Raw genomic sequence first — 22,718 nt, 5'->3', positions numbered from 1 at the left:
CCAGCCCAAATGATTCTATGATTCTGTGGTTACTAAATCAAGTTAAAAGAAACTAAGCTGAAAGGTCGTTCAAAACTAATGACGTACTGTGGGTTAGCTGAGAAGGTACTCTATAGTTTATTTCGATTGATTGGTGAGTCTAATTTTACTCAAGGCCAGTAAAAAAAACCTTACAATTTAGACTGTGCTTTTTATTTCTGAAAGCTATATCTCAGATGCAACTGTTAGGCAGAGTAGCTAAGAGACAGGCTAGGTTGTATATCCCATATCTATATCCCAAGTGTGTATTAATAACAGTAAACTTAAAAAGAATTCAGAACAATTTAAGAAACGATGCATAAACACATGTTACAGACATGAATCTGATGTGAAGACCTTTTTTACCTGTGATTAGATTACATTAGATTACATTTGTAATCACACGGAAAAGTTTCAAAGTAAAATCAAATATGTTGTTGCTTGTCTCACTGATGACTGGTTATATTTCCTTCAGCAATGAAATGAAACTAATTACTAGCTCAAATTTCATGACTACCCCAGGTTCCTTGAGCAGGAGTTTTTTGACAAATTGCTGAAGGAAAAAGGTATAATTAAACATTTCCAAAAAGTTACACTGCAAGTGGACTACAAGTTCTAGCAAGGACATGGAGTTATTTTTTTTTAACTGATAAAATTTAAGATGTAGATTGTCTTTTAAGTTCCTCTTTAAGTAAGTTATTTTTGAGGGCCTGACATTACATTTGCAGTCAAAGAAATTGAGGTGATACAGCACGAGGGCATATCCATTCTTCAGTTCTAGTTCAAGAGCTGATTTCACTTAAATGCTGATCAGACAACAACATTAGTCAGGCTGCTTTTTATGTTTGGTGACAAGAATTTTTTAATGTCACCTGCCTGTTAAAAAGTTTAGTATCTGGAAACTGCTCAAGTATCTTCTTACTTTATGCCTACACATGTGGAAAAAAAAAAAAAAGGAAACTAGATGAGGAAGTATTCTCGTAGCATGAAAAGGAACAGCCTGAATAAGCATAGGGGTGATTATGAAAGAGGATACTGAATTCTTCCATGCCCTACAAACACCAAATTCATTTTGTCTGTTGATAAATACTCTGTATCCAAAGATCTGGGAGTACTTGATAATACTAGTCAGTTCTTGCACTATCCTGCTCAGAGAAGTGATATATTACCACAGCCACGTACAGCGGGTTTCCTAGACTCAGGTTATTTGCCTAGTATCACAGAACTGCTAGTGGCAATGCCAAAAATAAATCCAGTTCAAGCCTGCTGCTTAGTTTAAAACATAAGGAGAAGAAGCAAGGAACAAGATATGTTTACTACCGAAAGAAGTATTGTATAGAGATAACTGTACCAGTGCCCATCAGACAGATTGGCATGGACAATGTGAATTATCACAGTAGACGCATCCTTTGTTTTGTAATCTTTCTTCAGACATAGTGGTGCAGCAGCAGCTACAGTTCTGCATCCTGATACAGGTGGATGCGCAAGCCCATAAAGATGCCCTGTAACACAGACACACACATTCACAGATGGTGGAAAAAAGGATTTAGCTATTCAGGCAGCATCCGCCAAGGGAAAGACAGCATTAAACCTACTTTAGGTCACACTGGCTTGTTTGTTTCCAGATTTGTCTTTACAAGCTAATAATGCCAGATGATGAAAGTAGCTTCATTGTATCAGTAATGTTTGCATAACAAATGACCGCTTCTTTTGGCTGAAAGATGTGCCCGCTTCTCAAAGGTATTAAGTTTAAATGCAAAACATACTATCTCACCAAATCTTTTCCTGGAGTACTACTTTTGTATTTCTTATTAGTAAATGCTTCACAGCTAACACATCCATCTGCCTATTAAAAATACTGCCAATAATATCAGGGCAATTGCGAAGAAGCAAAGCTGGGATATTTCATATACTTTAGCCAGTGATAGTCATTTAATATCATATTATTTAAAGATGGACACATGAAACACAGATTAAGTAGTCTGCACATCCGTGAACAAAGGTCTGAAACGTGAAAGGTAAGTTTGTGGAAGACCATATAAAACTATTACCAGAACATATGCTCCTTAATCTCTTCTGTGTTTCCTTTTCATCATTAACATGACTCTAGTGAGGAGGCGGTGAAGTGGTACAAAGGAGCCAGCCGTGCAACATGTTCCCTTTTCATCGAGTCAACAGATGTTTCTTGTATAAAGGTGAAAGGGGGATGATGTCATCCAAAAGCCAGTTGAACTTCACATCTTGTAGCCTTTCATTGATATAACGCTTACAGTACAGTGCAGCTTTTAATACTTTAATTGCTGGGCAAGTGTCACACTATAATATAGCAGCTCCTGGCAGGAGATTTACCTTTTACGTGTGCTGTAGCACAGACTATGAATATGTGTTATTGCAGTCTATTCTGTGGCAGAGAATAGAAGGAGGTTCCAACAGACTTTACTTGAGCTGTAAATCTGAAGAGTATTATATAGCAAACATAGTAATAGTGAGTGTGTGCATCTGTTTTCCAAATGGACTCTTAAAAGTGACCTTGAAAATTAGAGCAGCCCTAACGGTGTGTTCTAGATATCTGTATAGAAAATGACAACAGTGTTTCCTGCACCTTTATAATTTTATTTCAAATCCATTCTAATTGGTGAAGAAACTGTTCACACACAAAAGTCCCATATAAATAGAAGATAAAAGTCCATTAAAATACTTCACTCTAGAAGCTTCTTATTAAAATTTTCTCCTAAGACTACAGATAGTAGTGGAATATTCAAAAGAATATGTCTCCACAGGAAGTAAAACATACTTTAAATGTGGGGAACTTAAAACATTTTAGGAGTAGGCTTCTGATGAGTTGCCTCCTTGAATTTCTGAGTTCTCTAATTTTGATACAGTCTATTTACCGTGCTGCCCAGAGAGGTTTCTACAAGGAACCAATTAAGTTTCAGATACACAAGAAGTGACCACATTTTTTTTACTGCTTTATTAAATTGAGAGCTTAATAAAGTAAGTCTACACAAAATTAAAATATTGCCATAGCTAATTTAATTGTTCCCCTATACTGCATAATCAAAATAGCATTTTTGAACTGCTCTAAAATTTTCACTGCACTGGACCTATATAATAAAGAAATCCAACATGGAAATATCTCTGCTGAAGCTAAGTCTGCTGAAAACCTTGATCTTGCTTTAATTTACTTTTCTTCCCACAATGGTCTCTAAATACTGTAATGCTTTGTGAGCAGCAATTGCTGCGAGCATTCTGCCAAATGACCCAAGTTGCCCCAGCAAACTGCTAGGCCAGGAGTTTGGCATGACAGTGGTGCTGTCTTCATACTCAGGAGCTCTGAAGTGATGCAAGCCATGGTATTAAACTGACTGGTTTTGCTTCTCCAAAAGAATCTCTAGACAAGCTCCACTTTGCATAAAAATAATAAAAAAAAAATAGTCAAGTGCTGTTAAAACCACTGAGGCAAATTTTTTTTTAAAAAAGCATATATGTAATAAGGACCATATTTGATCCTATAAATTGTTATTTTTGTTACCTCCTGAAAAATAACAGGATCTGTATTGCACAGATCCTTCGTTTCAAGGGAAATACTCATGCCATCTGCTGGAAAGTTACTGTATTTAGCAAGTAATCTTTTCAGTAGCATTTTATTTTGCTGGTTTTTAGGTGTTAAATTCTTGCACTTGTTCTTTTGTAAAGAGCTGTAGGTAAATATAGTACAGTTCAAAGGCACTTAAGTCAGGTGGTCTGGCAACTGACAGAATCTTTTTGTACACTAAGAAGGTATTAAACAAATTACCAGCATAATTTGGTACTGATTATGTGAGCTTAACCCTTTCAAGTGAAACAGTAACTCAGTTTATCCAGTCAGTTAACACTTAAGACTTCTTCTCTCCCCTCAGCTGGTTGGTTAATCATACTAATTTTATGATACGGTTGACTGTGACAAGAAACAAAATCAGATCAGTTCATGTGGATTACAGAAACATCAAAATCATCTGCAGGTGATTCTAGATTTCTGGATTGAAATTAGTGAGGTAATTCTACATTTTCAGGACCTTGGACAAGCCTCTAGCTTGCATGCACGTTAGGTCAGCCTATAAATGCATCTTTAGACACCCCATAATTACAGGATAATGCAGGATAACTATCTAAAAATAAAACAAAAATTGTTATGGAGTTACCTAATAACTACAAAAAGCATTCTGCATCGTCAAAAGGTTATGGAGAAAGCAGGATTGTCCTCTAGATTTTACTATTAAATAATCCCAGGTTCATATCAATATGATATAAGGAAAAAATACTGTGTTTAAGTATCAAAATTCTCAGCTATATATAGCTAATACTTGCCTGCTGCGTTACTACTCCATGGCTGAGACCCATTCTGAAGAAACAGAACCCATCTTGCATATGAAGTACACTATTTTACTATTCACTCCAGGTGAAGACATAGGAAAGAAACTGCAGGACAGAGAGCTGAATAAGCTACTTTGAAACTGCTGCCCGTGTTGAGTCTCGTGATGTCCTTAGGCGAACTTACGGAGACCTTCAGTCTGCTGGGGATGGACAACTCAAACAGAAGCAGAACAGAGCATGGTAGTTAGGAGCAGAAAGCAGAGTTAAGCTAGAGTTACAGGGACAGGAAAATCAATTAAAAAACCATAGAAGTAGAACATTATATCTTTACATCACTTCATATTTTTTCTTGCACAGAATTCCACCTTCCAATTACAGATGAACCTGCTTTGCAGATGAATCAGCAAATGAGGCTTCTGCTAGTCAGAGTTTTGATGTATTTATTTATTTACAAGGGTCAGAGTGTATATAATTAGAGAAAGAAGGGGTAACACAAACAAACTGTGTTCTCACGATCGAGAAAATGGGGAAACTGGAGGAAGAATTTTGTCTCTGACACCAATAAGGAGTTCGTATATGATTCAGGGGGGCTCACTGAAGAACCGAGGTCATCACAGATGGATACTAGGCAATCTGGGGGGATTTTTTTTAAACAGATTTTTTATTTGTTCTTTTTGTTGTTGTTGTTGTTTTTTTTTTTTTTTTAAAAGGTGCCTGTGTCATGGTGGATGTTCAAGTCTGACTTTGTTCCAGTAGTGTATAAAGGTGGGCTAAGATCTAACTAGAAAAGTCCTTTTGTTCTTTTATGAAGGATATTACATAGCGAAGGCAGATGGGATGCCTTGTCAGTACCGTTATGTGGCTTGGTGCTAAGGGGTACGGAAGGTTACAGTCCCGGCACTTATCAGAGGTAGCCTTGAACCCATATGTGCGCAAGGATTTTCATCTACACAACTTGATGAGACAAGGCAAAATTTTTTTATTCAGGTGCTGACTCAGGCTCAACATATGCACAGCATGTTTTTTACTTACTGATTACCCAAAATGAGAGCATGCCAGGGCTGCAGAAATGCTCAAAGTTTGTAAGTACACTGGTGTGCCAAGTACAAAAGTGCTTAGTAGTGGGGGAGCAGGTGAAATATCTTAGGTTTCTCACTTGCATATGCAAAATTAGTGGATGTTTTCTAAACATGGCAATGTTAATGTAGTTGCACGCCTGTTCTCTGACCTGTAGCATGAGGATGATACAAACAGCTGCTGCAGCAGTTACGATGCATTATAGGGTGTTAGAGTAACAGGAGTACCACATAAACATACCAAATGAAACTATTTGTTATCAAAATTAGTGCTAGGATCAGAATGAGTATGATCTATGACCACATACTAAGCAAGAGATATACACAAATATGTGTTGAATAAACAGTGCCAGCTGAGCTTAGTAACTTGTAGAAAAAATAGCATCCTATCAAACAGTTGTAAGACACATACGGGGTAAATCTAAATCAAGACTGACCAGGTGATTTTAATTTAAGAATTTCCTCAGCTTTTCCTTCCCTTTAAATACTTTTAAGTTCTGTTAATGTGTTTTGATTGAGTAAATATGTACAGGTTTTTTTGTTAGTGCAGTGTAATATGAATTACAGTCAGACTGAATTGCAGCATTTCACATTATTTCAGTTCAAAGTATATATATAACCAGCTTCAATTTTTCAGCACCCTCTAGAGTAGGCAGAAAGCTCCAGCAGCCTTTCCTTTCCTCTTAGATAGCTGAGGTAATACACTCCTCTTTTTGCCTTTTGAGGGGACTGATACTCTGAATGTTTAAAAATACTTATGGAAGTATTGGAAAGAACTAAATTGAAACATATTAAATTATTTAATAAGTGATCATATTATAAAAACAGTCCTTAAAATGCTTTCACTTGAAAAGTCTACTTCAGAAAAAAAGCTAACCAAACAGAACTTTTTACCTGGCAACCAGGGATGATGTTCACATTAAAGTGTAGCTTTACAATCCTGTGGCTGATGCTTTACCTACTGTAACTGCCAAAGGAGTCTCTGGAAGATGTGCTACAAGTTTTAGCAGATGTATGCTCACCACTCTTGCAAGAAAATCAAGGAATTGTTTACGTGAGGACGGGTCAGCTCCTGCTGCCTCCCTCACAGATCCTCCATGGTGCTGTCTACTGACTCTCTTTTTTCCCTTTACAGTTTTATATCTTTTTCCACTGGTGCTTTCCCTCTTGGATCTTTGCGCTGCTCCTTAATCCCATATCAATAACCTTACTTCTGTCTGCAATTTTACTTGTATTATTTTGCATAATTCTCACAATTCAGCTAATTTCTCATTAGTCTGAGCCAAATACATACAGCTGGTGTGTCTCAAAACTACCCTTTGGGTCACAGACAGTAGAGTCCATAGGAGAAGAATAACCTATAATGAAAGCCCACTGCTGTTTCCTCCCTACCCCCAGCCATGTCTAACCTTATGCTTCAGCCCAGGTGTTCCTAAAGCCCTCCTCCAGACCACTTACTCTCCAGCTGAGCTGTCACAGGTAGGTTATGGAACTGCTGTTGAAAGGCAATACCGTCTCAGCAGACCTACCAGCTTTCACAAATGTGTAATTCAGGCGGCCTCCCGGGGCGCATCTGGGCTGCTTTGTTGGTTGTTGGTAAAACACTGGAATTCAGCTGCAGCAAGGACCCACTAAACAGTAATACACCAGTAACTCCTAACAGGAAGCTAAGGGTTGCAGAAGTTACTGTCTTCTGTTTCTAAGATTGTAAATTTTGTTTTCAAATAGTGGTATTAAACTGCCAAGGAAAGGGCAACCATGACTGTATCAGTTTACACTGGTAATTCATTATTCATCATACAGAAATAGAGAGCTTAACTGAAGGTCTTTGAGAGAAGTCTGGAGCGATATACCATAGAAGCTTGGTAGCTAAGATGCAGTTGATTCTTTCCAAGCAAAATATAACTCAATTTAAACAAACAGTTTGACAGGTTTTTTTTTTTTTTGTTTTTTGTTTTTTTTAAGATGTTAATTTGTTTGAAAGAACATTGTAAAATAAATTGAACATGGGCTTGAATGTCTGGAAGTTACACTTGACACAGAGCTTTTTATTATTATCACTACTAATGTCATAATATGTTTGCTGCTGCAACCAAAAACTTTGTTAAACAGGTTGGTGATGGAGGAAGACTAATTCCAGTGCCCAGTCTCAGTGAAGCTGATAAATACCAACCTCTGAGCCTTGTGATTAAGAAAAGAAAATGTTTACTTTCAAAAAAATCTAAATTTGCTTCAACACCTTTCACATTAAAAGACATTCTGCAAGGGGAAAAAGAAATTTCTGCAGGTAAGATTTCTATCTTTCTTCAAAGCAGAAAAATGCATGTTTTCTACTAAATACAGAACAGCAGACATAGTTTAAACTGTGCAGGTAGTATGATGGTTCTTTAGTACATGGGTAGTAAAATTCGTCTTGCTTAGTCATGTAATAAATATTTAAGAAAAAAGTACAAGTCAAATTGGTAAGAATAAACAGGGAAAAAAAAAGGACTTTCTGGAAAAAGAGTAAAAAAAAAAAGTCAATTATACTAAAAAGCCTTGATGTTTTTTGAACTAATATGAAACAAATTCAGTTAAGCCTTGTGTTTTGTCACAAATCACAAGATTCCTTATAGATGTATTGATGTATGTTGATTAATCGCTACTTGAAATTTGTTTTTAATGTTCACCTTTCTCTGTATACTTGCTTTTAAGCACGTAAGAATGGCCTCAGTTCTGCAGTTGTTCCATGCCAGTAATCCCTGGTGTTGAACTGGGCTCTGCACAGGCAGAAGCATTTAACAACAGCTATCTGACTGAAGTAATTGGATTTCCATAAGATTTTTTTCCATGTTTGTAATCTTTTGTGTGTATTTGAAGAGCTTAACTGTGTTTAAATTGCTTTTGCTATGCAATATCAGATATTTTTAGGAGATTCTATGACAATTAGGAAGTGCAAAATTGAACTATACTGCCTATGTTTTCCCATACCTTCCTCTGAAAAGTCTGTGTAATTCTTGTCTGCATGCTATGTTTTCTCAAAACAGTTTCATTGCTTTATTTGCTTTTGAAAAATGGTCACATTAATTGCACAACAATTGTATTAATTAAAAACTCTACTAAGACAAACCAGTATGAGCACAAAAAGACAGAAATATCTGTTGACCTTACAAAGGGGTGATTCCAGGACCCAAGCACGATGAAAAAAACTGGAATCCCACTAGTTCTACTAGTCTTACATTCAGGACAAGTCAGCTGGCTTGTCCTGAATGAAAAAATTGAAAAACCTCATTAAAAAATCTGAGAAAATGTTTGCAAAATCTCATTAAAAAGTCTAGCAAAACCTTACTAGTCTTTTCTGTAAAGGTTAGATGTCATGTGCAGGAAGTATTGTCCTTTAATATAAGCAAAGAACTTTGTAATTAAATTTCCTTTCTTTATGTGACAAATACAGACATTTGCAATCTTTTTAGAATTATGAGAAATACATGAACTTTTTTATTTTAAAGACAAACAGGATTCATAATAGGTGACTACATAATGTCAGTTTATCCTAAAGGCTTCAAATGATTAAAAAAAAAAGAGTAAAACCCAGACTCTCAAATGTATTTGGATGCCTAATCCCTGTGTTCTGCCTGCTCCATTAATTTTAGTTCGGCAACCAATGCATTCTACTATTTTTCTGTTAGTGTAATGGAAATGTATTTGAGGTTATAAAGAAAGCATTATAGAAATGCTTTGGTACCTGCTCTTTGATTGTACAGTAAATCAATGCAAACTTTCAAGTAAGTCAGAATTAATCTGTTGTTTTCCTTCAAAATAAACTGACATAGTCCCTGGAATCATCAGGCATACTTGGAAAGTGTGGTAAGTCTTTCTAATTGTGACATGTCAGATAAAAGGCAAAGTTAGTTACTGGCACACCCATGTCTCATTCACGTATTGCAAAAATGAAGAAATGTTAGGTTCATTTGTACTGCATCTAGACAAAATTCAGAATTCACTAATTTTATTTTACACACAGTGGCTTTCATTTAGTTCCTAGTTTTAATATCCTGTGTGGCTTCCACTAAGTCATTTTGTATTTCAGATCCTCCGTCATTAAACCCAGAACACACTACATATCCAGTTTATACAAGTACCAACAGCATATTTACAGGTAAAAGGACTTTAGGAGAATAATCATAAGCACAGAAATGTAGAAATAGCCCTAATCACCATTTCACGACCAGGATGTACCACATGCAGGAGCATGGGCACAACTGCCAGAGAGAGGCACAGAAATCCCTCAGACCCCTATGTGCTCTCTTTCCATTAGCCATCAGTAGTAACACCGATAAGTAAGTGCTCAGTGTAGCTGTGGATTTCACATCAAAATGATTAAGCACAGTAGGAACAGTACCGTTATTCTTTTCTTGCGATGTAAAAATACTATGTTCAGACTTTTCATCACACAATGGTTATCTTCTTTTACTCAGGTGTCTCATCTTACCAGTTGCTCAACTATGAAGACAAATCAGATGTTTCGCTTAATGGTAGAAGAGGAAATCAGATAATGAATGATGTTGGTTTTGATGTTGCTGGATCAGATTCTGTTGCCTTTAAAGCTTCGTTTGGCATAGTGACCAAACATGAGGTTGAAGTACCAACATTACTTAAAGAACTTACTACAAGGTTATACTATATATTTTGTTGTCTGGTTCCATAATTGTATTTCATACAGTTAGGCTGAGCCTCTGAAATGGTTGGGTTTTGATTATTTTTAGCCAATCAATAGCAGTCACCATTTGATATTTTCCAAGAGTCTCAGATTGGATCACTGGGATTAGACATATGACCTTCTGTGCAACACAGACTGTAGAATTTTTCTGAATTAACTCTTTTTTGAATTACAGTGCATCTTTCAGGGGAAAAAAAAACATCCAGAAAGGAAGATTCCATCCAAGGTCCTAGCTATGTTATTCCATACTATTGAAAATTTGAAATTTACTTTGAATGACATTACCCAACTTCAGGTTTCAGAAATAGATGAACTAGAGAGCCATGTGTATTATTGCCAAAGTAGGTACTTCGAGGTTTCATGAGGTTATTACACAGCCTTTTCTTTGAAATTTCTCCTAACCTTCTGTGGCTCTTGTCTAAATGCAGTCTTCATTTTTCCAACATCCTTGTTGAGCTGTGGACACCGAAAATGAACTCGGTGTTCCTGTAGTGCTAGCACAAATGTCAAACACATAGAAATATGATGTGACGGATTATAGGTGTAATTCTCTATTTTATATTCCAAAGGTTATCCCTTGGCCACAAAGTCATACCAGTGAATCCCAGTGTTGCATCCCAGTGAATTATATATTATGCATGATGTGACATTTGGTATTTTCAAATATATATTGTTTCCTTGTAATTATTTACCAAGTAGTGCATGTCATTTTATATCCATAACATCTCCTGTTCTGTACCTGCCTTTCCCTGGTTTATTTGTAACCTCCAAACATTATGACTAATAATTGGGGGTGGGGGAAGAGGTCCTAGTCTTCTGATTAAATTATTCACTGTTATAGGACTAAGAGCCAATGCCTGCAGAAATTCTACAAACACTTGTTTCACGATTGTTCCATATTTTGTAAGTGCTGTAGTTTTTTTCAGTTATAGTTGACACATATCAGTTAATCAGTCTTTAATCCATTGAGTGCGTGCCAGCTTGTATAGGCATCATTTAGGCTTCTAACCAAAACATTGCATCATCGTAAGCATTATAGAAGCCCAAAGGTAGAGCATTATGGCTATTGCTTTTACTATCTATTTTCCATAAATTCTTACTGACTGACATTAATTATATCACTTTTAAAAAAATTGTTATTAATCAGAGTGTGTTGACAGTTCCTTACTGTCACTAAGAGCAGTGTCAGATGGACAGACTTGGAATTTTCCAGGACGTCCCACATATCCTCTCTAACGTTTGTAAATTACTGGCTTTCCTTGAATTTTTTAGTGCTTCTGTTCCCAAACACTGAAAATTAATATTAAGGGTCCAGAGATCTCCTCAGTCAGTTTTACTGCTGTGAGATAGAAGTTATGGTGATTTATTTACTGATTTAAAGTTACTAATTCTATTAGCTGCTTTGTAAATTGCCAATAATCTCTGAATTTCCTTCCTGCCTCCCTCTCGATTTTAGAAAAATAAACTTCGATCATTGTCTAGTCCATCAATCAAGAAAAAGTAGGATGGAAATTTTGTGCGTGGTCATGGAAAGTATTAGAACTACAAGGCAGTGCTCATTAACTGTCCATACTGGAATGCGTGGAGAGACAATGAGGGTAAATATGTTTGACAAAGTTCTGTACCTTAAGTGAACAAATATAAAAAGCTTATTTTTATAAATTTTATGGTTAGATTTAGTTGCATTTTTACTGATAGAATCATAGAATCATTTAGGTTGAAAGGGACCTTTAAGACCATCGAGTTCAACTGTAAAATGATGTAAGCTCAGAAAAAAAATCTGAAGTGAATCAATATTATTGCACTGATGTAAACTGAATTAAAAGTTGGTCTTTTGTTAGTATTGCTTATGTGACTGAGGGAAGGGAAATGCCTGAAAGGATGGCTAGACAATGAGCCATTGCTTTGGGTGAAGCCTCAGAAAAAATGTGGAATTTACCACTTCTTAGTTTGAATCTCCAATAAATGTATAACCTATCTTTCAGTATTATATTAATCTTCTATAACGCATTGGAACTGCGGGCGGTTATTATTTCAAGGGTTGGCTTCTTACTCCCTGTCTTATGTTCTTCCTCCCTCTCCCCCTCTCTCTTCAGTGTCTTTGAATAATTGAACTTACAAATCTTCTGAGGTTTGCCATTACTAGTATTTATAAATCATTCACATAATTTTCAATGAGTGATGCAAGTTAAGTTACTATCTCTGTATGAAACTTTATTAAAATGCAAAGTTGTTAATAGAAAATTCTTTAGTTGTGAAATTTGATCTTCAATTTCAGAGCTTCCTGCTGGCATTATAATTCTCAATATATACAGTTAAGATAGTCTTTTCTTTATTTTTTCATTTCAATTTGTAACTTTTTTGATGCTTTTCTAAATTATAGTTTCACATTATTGAAGATCAGAATTATAAAGGGCGGGACAAAGCCATTGTTTTTCCTGCGCATACAACTATTGCTTTTAGTGTATTTGAACTTTATATTCATTTGGATGGTAATTTTGGTAAGTGATGAGAATTACTGTCATTACTGCTATTATTTATATTGATCTGAGTTTTTGAAACAGTTTTCTTGCTCTTCATGTGTATAAGCCTGGATCTCATACAATGGTATACTTTAATTTTATGCACATAAGTAGTCTGACTTTTTAAGGGAAACAATTCTTGAAAAGATAAACAAGGCAGGTGCTAGAAAACAGTCTGTTGTGGAAACATTATGTTTTAAAAGTTAAGTATGATTTTGTAATTCTTTTTTTTAAACCCCACAGTTGCATGGAACAAAAAAAATCACTTCCTTATATTTCTAGCCTGTAAGGAATAAGCTTATAGGACCATCTGATCAGTTTTGCATAAAATAGGCAAGTAAAAAACCCAAGTAAAGAAGAAAGTGTGCAGAACTTCTCAACTAGGCTAATATTTTTTCTGTTGGGGCTTTAATTTCTATCTGATACCTCATCACCACATATGGATATCTGAAGATATTTAGGAAGAAATAATCACAATTACTGGAAACTAATTTAAAAAATTGCATAGCTCCTGTAAGTTTTTCTCCTTTTGGGGGAAGGATAGCACTTACGTATTTACATTATTTGCACTAATTAGTGTAAAAAGTATAGCCTATAACATTATCAATGTTATCAACATTGTTTGTAATAAACCAGAAAGTCAGTTTAGGATTTGATCTAGAACATGATAATATCAAATGCAAAACTCCCCACCGACTAGAGCAATGTTAGGTAAAGTTTTAACCACCACATTCACATGTACTTACATCCAGGAACATCGCTGAGAGTCACTCAACGGTTTCAGGAATTGCTTGACTCTCTATAACATTGTGGCTTTCTGTAAATAGCAAGATAAAGGACCTGGCTAGGGAAGTAATCTCTCTCTCTGCAGATCTATACAGCACTATGTTTTAAAAGTTGCAAATAGCTCCGTACCCTTTGGCATACACAGTACAAGACTTCCATGACAGGTACTCTGCATTGTAAAGCACCTTTTTACTGAGCTGTGAAATAACTTTACGCTTCTGTAAAAACTTTAAATATACTCCAAACTAGGCATTATTACTGGATTAAAAGAGATAATACAGTACAGTAGTTCTTTATATTCACTTCCATAATGCTCAACATTAATTTCAGTTTTGGAAATGTTTTGATTTTATTTTACTTTTATGCAATGGTAGGTACACGCACAGTGTTTTTCGTAAAGTCATCAGTGAAGTAATCAAGGAAGCTGATATTTGTATTTGCATAATTAAAGAGAATTGTCAATTGAGAAAGTTTAAAACATGTTTTTTCAGTTCCTTGTAATTGATTATCCTGACATTTCTCTTTAAAGGTTTTCTTTCAAGTTATGAATATAAACATAGGTGATACTTATTTTTATTTTAAAAAAAAAAGGTTTAGCAGTTGATTTGGTATTGGAAGAGATGACTACAGAATTCACAGCTTTGCTTATTATTTTTCATTTTTAGTTTCAAATGAGATCATAGAAACGTTTCTCCTTCAGAAGCAGGGCTTCCATTTATACAATATTGACTGTATTCTTAGTCCCTTAACATGGCCATAAATTGTATATAAACCAAAACAAACTCTGACAATGTATGTTGAAAGCCACCAACATTTTAAAATTCCAGTTGAATCTGTGTCCCTTGATTCTGTGGGCTATTACTGTGTGCAGACTTGTATAAAGAAGTGGTATTAGCCATTAAAAATATTAGCAAAGCTGTTAACTTTATAGATTAGAAAGCATATTAAACTTTGTTGTGCAATTATTGCTTTTATATTTTGTTCTTCTAAAAACTTATTTTTAATTTTTACAGAACTCTGTGTGACTCCAATTTCAAAAGGAGGATTTGAAAAAGAGAAATCTGGATCATCTTCACTGACCACATTAAGGAGGTTAAAGAGTAATCTGTTTCATCGAAGTATGACTTTTGATATTTATATCCAAATGTCATCCTAGTTAATGCATGAAGAGTGTATTTTTTGTTTCTTTAATTTGTGTGCAAGACGAATGCTTAAAGAAGAAAATTTTGATGGAAAATGTACCTCTTCATTTCTTGTGTATTGAAATGATTGTAAAGTTGTTAAAATTTGTATTTGAGAATCTGACTCTTGCACAAATAAATTCATGGTCTTGCTGTTCATTAAAACTCTAAAGATCTTAAAATAAAAATTTATGGCTGATGATAAACTGGTATGGCGTAATTATACAACTAACTTCAGTTAACACTAAGCCTCTTTGATATGCTTGCCATTTACAGCTAGTGTTACACAATAGAAGTTATAATCTATAAATAACATTTCAGGGCAAACTCTTTAAGTTTAAATATCAAACAATATTAATTTAAATTAACTACTTTTTATTAATTAATTTAAATTAATACTTTTAACATGCCTTGGTCTAAGTATTTTGGAAATCTGCAAATCTTGTAAGATAAATGTTGAGCAGTAAGCACATCCTTCTAAAGGCTGCTCTGTATAGGTGTCCTTGCTCTACTGGATCCTGTTCTTGATCAAGGGGCTTTTATGGACCAAGCCTTCAGTGCTGCTTCAGTCCACAGTAAGGAATAAATCTTCAGTGGGTAGGATACATCTCAGTAGCTGTAAGTGCCTAAAAGTTTGTCATCCAATCTAAACTAATCAGTCCCTGAAGGGAGAGGAAAAAGGTAGGTAGTTCCAAAAGTGATTTCTTCCTGGGATATTTTGATGCTTAGAAATCTGCAAGGAGGTCAACATGGAGTCCTCCAAATTTTCTAAACCTGTCAAGTATTGGTGGATTTTTTTGTAAATACTAGGAAAGAAAAGTGAATTTACAATTTTTAGAAAACAAAGCTAGAAATGCAAAAATAAAAGTGGTTAAACAAGAAAGTATGCAGCTGTGATTTGAATTGGCACCAATTTTTCAAAAGCTTGCCTCATGCCTATCTTTTAGGAGTATTTCTAAAAATATTATAATTATATAGGTCATATACAAAAAAATCCTGGCTTTTGCAAGTGTCTTGTGAAATTAAAGAAATATTTTCATCACACAGGGCTTTTGACAGGAAGTAATCTACAACATGACATGTTTAGAATAGCTTCATGAATCAGTTGTTATCTCCATAATTAGATTGACAGGTTGCTTTTTAAACAGTTCATAATGTAATGACAAATCATGGCTTCTTTTTTTTGTGCATTCTTTTTCAGATAAAAGAGTAGTGGATACCATTGCTAACTCTGATGTTTACTTGGAGGACCTTTTTACAGATTATTATGAAAAAGCTGCAAGCATGACTGATCTTTCTACAAGCTATCTCAGAGAAGGGTCTCATATCCGAATTAATTTACTTAATAACAACATCCCCAAAGGTCCCTGTGTCCTTTGTGGAATGGGAAGTTCTAAAAGGGAGACAGTCTACGGATGCCTGGAGTGTTCTTTTAATGGACAAAAGTACGTACGACTTCATGCTGTGCCCTGTTTTGATCTCTGGCACAAGAGAGCAAAGTAACTGAGCTAGGTAAGTGCCTGTTGTCGCAGACATGGGCATAACTGTGCCACAAACTTTTCAGAATAAGTAAATACGACTCAAATTGTTGAAATGCAACATAGTGAAAGTGCAAAACATTTTATTACACTATTATCTTCAAATTAATTATTTGCTTCACAGTCAATGACCTTTCACTTGAAAAGGCCCTCATGCATTCCCTGGCATTGCTTTTCTTCTTTCTAGAACCTTCTCCTTTCATTATCATGATAACGAAAAATGTACTTTTAAACTGTATTTTCATAATGTCAAAATATATGCTAGAAGTTACTTTAAGTTGTTTACACAAACCTGTTGTTAAACCTCAAAACACTGCCTTTATCTACACTGGCATATGATGGTAAAATGAGAATATTTGTTAATAATTTAGTGTCCTCATGAATGTTTAATTGAAGTATCAGATTAAAAAACATGCTAAAACTTAGCTCAGGCTAATGTTTCGTTTACAAAAGGGAACAACTAAAACTAGGGATAGGCGTTTCATATTAGGATGCCATTACCATATCTCAACAGTTTGTTTAGATTACTAAAAAGTACCAGCCAGTCCACATTCTGCATTTGGATTTTACGACACAGCTGCTCTTGACTTTCTTTTATGTGTTCAGAAAAAATTGCTTAGCAGAAAATGTTTTGGAAGCTTACGAAACTAACAGAACTACATCCTTCCAAAGAGACTTCAGAGGTGAAGATCTTTAACCAGCAGACCTCAACCACAGAAAATTAAGTCTGTTGAGAATAAAACCACCAGAGAGCACCACAGAATCGTGTCCAACACAGGTTGGGACTGCTGTTGGTTAGTATACTGTTGAAGGTCTCCCCATGCCATTTTAAACTGGGAAAACAATTAAAAAATGTTTTTATACCTCCTAGAATGATTTTAAGGATAACCCAGGTATGAAAGCTTTTTTATTTGTGCTGCCGCTTTCACTGTGTACATCTGATTATTACATGTTGAAATGAATACAGCCATTGCTTTTCAGATGAGAAGAGGGAAGTGGGTTACACAAATATTACGACTGCATCTGCCTAAGCAGAACAGTTAATGAGCCTGAAGTACTATTAGCTATTGTTACTTCTTTGCATTTTTCTGAAGTGAAGTAAACCAGAATGATGCCCAAATAATTACTTATGTTTATATGTAGTATCTCACATCGTCTTCCACCTCATCCACGGAAAGCATGATAGTGTAGATTTTTAACTTGCTGCTGCTGAATAAACTGGCTAACTTAATAATTTTACTAAGTCAAAGTTTAAAAACCCACTTAAAAGACTGCTTTTTCATGAACACCAAATTATTCATGTTAATATTACATCAAAGTAGTTATTTTAAGTTGCTTTAAAAACATTTGTGTTTTTATCTCAACACTGCATAGATAGCATTCATTTATTATAAGGCCTTTTATAATTAAATTTGCTGCAAATGGCAATTCCTCAAGAACCTAGTTTAGGAGCCTGCAGAGGTTTAACAGAGTTACCCTCCTGGGATTCTGTTTTCCCCTTTTATTTTACAGGGGATTGAGAAGTATTCATCAGTTATGTTCTGTCAACAGGTACTGGAACCATTTTTGTGTGCTTGATAGGACAGAAATAGTGATTTTTCACCAGTATTTTACACGAGAAAGACTACTGAGGAATATTGTAGGGACATGACACAGGGACCACTAATAACAGATCATGGGGTTTTCCAATTTTATTTCCTTCTTTTGAAAGACCTAAGACGTTTCATTAGTTGAATGTTAAAAATAAGACTTTCACAGTCACCTTAAGAGATATAAAAAGATGCCACTATCAAAAAAAATAGAAAAAAATTATGTGACAAAGTATTATTATTTAAAATTCAGTGTCCAGGAAACAGCTGAAGACTTTTTTAAGTACTCAGAGTTCATCATGCTGGTAGACATTGTACTCCTTTGCTGATATGAAACCATCTCCATCATGGTCATTCTTCTTAAATATATCAGCTAAGATTTCATCATGGACTGAAGGATGACGTTTTTTGCCATCTCTTGAAAATTCTTCTTTCAAATACTGGCTTATCTAGAAGAAAAGAAAAAAAGTCCAACCATTGCGGCTTTTATGCCAGTATGCAACAGCTATCTTGAAGGACACTTGGGGTATATCTGCACCCGAGTCACAATAACTTACATATATGTTTAAAGTTCATTTCCCAGCAAGTCTGAGACATACTGATGTATTAATCAAAGCAAATTTCAACACTGCACAGTGTAGTTTGCATAAGCATACAGGAGCTTTACATGATCAGCCGCAGCAGAGGTACACCGATGCAACTATACCCATAGTTTTATAAATTATTTATTCCAAATTAGTTACATCATATTACCTCAAATTGAGAGAGTTTCTTGTCACTGTCCTTGTCTATTTGATTAAATGCTTCAACACTGCGAGGTCCCTTATTTACTGCATAAAGTTCAATCTCAAAGATCAATGTGGCATTGGGTGGAATCTTGCCCTGTGCTACAAATAAAAAGAAAAAAAAGCATTTAAAAAAATAAGACACTATGGTCAGAAATCACACATATGATAAATTCACATGTAAACTGTCTTTTATTACAAAAGGCTGTGTTAATATTCAGATTAAACTCTGAATTTAAATATTATACAGCTAGACAGGAAGATTGTTCAGATTGTGTTACATAAATGACTCAGAGAGATTTGCAAACAATATACTTCCCTGAAACAAAATTATATTGCTCATATCAATTCAGTTACTTCTAAAAGTTAAGAGAAGGGTTTGTGTTATCATGAAAAGCAAGGATTTCAAAAGTTGTCACTCTTTCACATACTGTCATATGATGGGGCTTATTGAGAGACTGATTCTAAGACGTATGCCTTTATTAAATATCTGCAATCTGATTTAAAAGATTACAGTAATAGACCAATGCTCTTATGTATTTTCTGTCTGAAGAAACAAGCAGGCAGTATCAGGCAGTATCAGAATATTTTGTCTGGTCTCTGAAAAAAAAAAGTTAGACTGCATTATTCCTGTGTCAAAACATTTTCTGATATGTGATGTAAAATCGCCACTGCCTATAAACACAGGCCAATGTATCATGCATATGGCAAAAAAGGGAACTGAAGAGAGACAATAACAAACTAATGAGGTCTAAAAGTAGCACCAAAAAAGCATCAAGAAATCAGGCAGTGTAAAATTAAAATGTAAACATGCAAATTGTTTCTATTTATAGCCAAAGCCGGTGTGCATGACATTGTAACCTCAGAATTTTGACAGAGTTTTGAGCTTGTGCCTGTCCTTCACAAACTGAAGAAAAACTAAAGATTCTACTTTGTTTATAAACAGAAGGTAAACAAAAGTATCACTCACGTGCCTCGTCTAGAACATCCATAGTAAAAACGACAGGTTTCAGAGTTCAAAAGAATTTAATCTTAAAGCTTTAAAAATGTGGAAGTTTTAAATATATCTGAATATAAATCATAGTTTATACACTACTTACAAAACAAAGATAAAATACCACAATTCAGTGCCAGTAGTTTACAAATATACATACCAACAAAGGAAAGATATGTAAAGATTTAGAAAGCCACATGCATCTTTTCTAATTCAAGATTAGGCAGGCATCTTCCCCAGCATGCAGGCATATGCTGAGACAGAGGACAGGTATGCTGTAGGAAAAGAATACTTTCTTGAAGTGCTACCTAGAATAAACAGTTAACACTAATATTAAAGAACGTACTTTTACTTGTGTCAGTGTTTTTCCTTGTTGTTACGAGACTTACTTATTACATATTATGCTCAAGGGGAAAAATTTATTCCTAGTAAACTTCACTGGCTACAATGGAATTGTATGAAAGATAAAACTGGTGCATGGAATTCTGACATAATATCACTACCAAAGAATTATTATAGAGCAGGAGCTACCTTTTCACAGAAACTACTACACCCAAGTCAGAGCTGTATTCAAGTTATCTACAATTAACATTGCTGAAACACTGCATAAAACTCTGACCGGAACTTTTTTTAAAAGTAGACTGCACACTTAAGCATCATAAATTCAAACCTCATTTCATGCATTGTAGTGTTGCAATTACTATGTAATGTGATAATATTGTCCATTAACTATCCAGAATGTAAGCAGTATTTTAAACAAATTATTTCTACCTAGATTAATTCTGTGGCATGCAGTGGATTACATTCCATTTTGCTCAGAACATGCAGAATGTCATTAAAAGGCTAAGCAGGTAGGAGTCAAACGACAGAAACTAAACATGAGTAGAATACCATAGATGAAGACAAAAAATGCTGATATGAATCATGAAGATCTTCCTTTTGCTGTCAATTTTTGGTATTACAGCAATACTTGGAAAAAAACGACGAGTACCATGCTCTGAATTCTAATGCAAACTGCAAGGCCTGGGTGTAGGCCTATGATGAGGACTACTTAAAATGCATAGGAATGAGCAGGATTAGGCTGCACAGCTGCTGTCATTACCTTCAGTGCCTCCAAAAATCATGGGAGCACCAATTCCTATGGTCATTTACAATACTGTATATTTGAATGGGTAAAACAGGAAAGACAAAGTTTAGTATTAAAACTTCTTGTTTACCGTATCCTTGCTGTCCATATGCTAATGATGGAGGAATGATCACTTTCCGTTTTTCTCCAGGACACATACTCATCATAGCAATATCTAAACCTTTTATGACTTGTCCAACACCCAGAACGAACCATTTTGGATGACCTTCATTTTGCGTCCGACTATTAAAAAGAATTGTGAGGGGACAACAGTGAATTTAGTATTTAATTTTTTTAACATAAAAATAACTTTAAATTAGCAGTCAGTAAAAATGTACATCAGATTATTAGAACACAAGAATTTTTAGAGTGTAAGAATATAAAGTATTAACACCGTTTTTCTGCTACATTTATAATTAAAGTAAAATCTTGAGATGTGTGAGGGGCAACCTGCTTTTGAAATTAAAAAAACAATTAAAAACCCCTAACTTCTTACAAAAGCATCTGATCTTCCTGATTGTATACACTGCATGCCAAAAACAAGGTGCCACTGCAAGAAGTCTGTGAGGAGTGCTGGGAGCAATTCACTGCCAGAAAGTGAAAACATCTTCAGCAGTTCACATCACTGTAGGATGGGATGGGATGGGACAGAGCATGCTGGTGTGTGCTGGGGGGAACCTGGCAATCTTGGCTGTGGTACTGTGTGCTCACCCACCACCCTGTTCAGTTTAGATATCTGGTGCTTGAGGCAGCTTCTGGTCATACGAGATGTCCTCAGTATGGGAGCTACAGTGAATAGTGTCTGAGCAGCATGTAGCTCAAAAGTCAGAGGGCAACACTGTATGTGCCAAAATTAGTCACTTCAAAGGCAAAAAAATGCAAGTAAAACAGTACTGTTAAATGTAGAATTATCCTATATTGATTTTTTCTTAAATGATATAACTGGGGGGAATGAATCAAGATTTTGTAATAAACTAGGCTACTGTCTGATCTGTCCAAATATGGGTAAGGAACGAGCCAGGTACCTGAAGGAAAGCAAAGACTCTCCTCCATAGTTCTGCACAGGTGAGTCCCACCTCCATAGTAGGATGCACCACCTTTGAAAGCAAGGCACTGTAAAAATAAAGCTTTTGCACAACAGTGTCTGTGCAAAGCAAACTAAACCAAGCTGAAACAACCTGAAGATAGAGGGATGGGACAAAGTGAAAAAGCAAAAGCCTAAATACTAACATTGAGGCAAAGAGGAAGGTAGCACAACTCAAGGAGGGAAGCAGCGACAGGGAAGGGGCATAAGGACTGCAAACAACTACTGTAATGCAGCTGCCCTGCACAATGCCAACTATGTAGAAGTGCATGCTGTATTCGTTTCTGTCTAAAATACTCAGTCTGCATCCCTACCAGGAGCTCATCCTCCAAACCCGAGTTTTTCTGCAGATTACAGCACAGAACATGGCAGGTGATAACACGGTGGGGTTTTTCTCGCCCTGCCAAAGAGGTTTTCTGTGTGAGATGTGGGCTACAGGCTCTCAGCGACCGTCCCAGTTGGTCCCCTTTGCTGTCAACGACCGCCAGTCTCAAGTATGGCTTTAGTTTGCAGCTTACCTCAGCGCTGGTCCCCCTTGACCCTAGGTAAATCCTACATCCTTCAACACTCGTCTGAGGAAAAGTAATGCCTGAGATGGGGGGAAATTACTAATGCTAACGTGGTGAGCGTGGACCCCAAGCTGTGCCCACGCCGGGAGAGCACAGGCTCGCCCACTTACCCGGCCCTGTGCCCCTGCCGTGCCCCCTTGGCCAGGTAAGCGGGAGCTGCTGCTCCTGGGGGCGGGCAGGCTGTGCCACGTACACCGCCGGGCTTGGGCCTACCTTCCCTTCCACCCTACCCGGTGCCTTGGGGGCCCACCTGCAGTAAAACTTGGATCCATCGCTGGCCAGGAAACCGTCGTAATGCGCGTTCAGCAGATCCCCCTTCTTGCTCTTCGGGCTGCAGACCTCGGGGAGGTGCAACACCTCTATTTTAACCTCCTCCGCCGCCACCCTGCTGTCTTCGG

At 36.0% G+C, this 22,718-nt stretch overlaps 2 protein-coding genes across 2 annotated transcripts; one reads left to right on the top strand and one right to left on the bottom strand.

Annotated features, from left to right (window-relative positions):
• Positions 1 to 7,523: 7,523 nt before the first annotated feature.
• On the top strand, positions 7,524 to 16,138 carry DFNB59 (deafness, autosomal recessive 59). Its single transcript, XM_009695842.1, has 6 exons — positions 7,524 to 7,734; positions 9,905 to 10,100; positions 11,603 to 11,744; positions 12,530 to 12,647; positions 14,468 to 14,572; positions 15,837 to 16,138. Exons 1-6 carry the CDS (start codon positions 7,524 to 7,526, stop codon positions 16,136 to 16,138), a joined length of 1,074 nt encoding a protein of 357 aa, XP_009694144.1.
• A 1,712-nt stretch (positions 16,139 to 17,850) lies between these two features.
• On the bottom strand, positions 17,851 to 22,711 carry FKBP7 (FK506 binding protein 7). Its single transcript, XM_009695841.1, has 4 exons — positions 22,571 to 22,711; positions 20,759 to 20,910; positions 18,516 to 18,649; positions 17,851 to 18,211 (listed from the first exon to the last, which is right to left on the bottom strand). The coding sequence occupies exons 2-4, from the start codon at positions 20,832 to 20,834 to the stop codon at positions 18,050 to 18,052; spliced, it is 372 nt and encodes a 123-aa protein (XP_009694143.1). The 5' UTR covers positions 20,835 to 20,910; positions 22,571 to 22,711; the 3' UTR covers positions 17,851 to 18,049.
• Positions 22,712 to 22,718: the final 7 nt, after the last annotated feature.

The sequence above is a fragment of the Cariama cristata genome, unplaced genomic scaffold (assembly GCF_000690535.1).
Source record: "Cariama cristata isolate BGI_N322 unplaced genomic scaffold, ASM69053v1 scaffold41652, whole genome shotgun sequence".
Taxonomy (NCBI): Eukaryota; Metazoa; Chordata; class Aves; order Cariamiformes; family Cariamidae; genus Cariama; species Cariama cristata.
The sequence above is the reverse complement of the archived record's forward strand: the minus strand, read 5'-3'. Positions and strand labels throughout refer to the sequence as shown.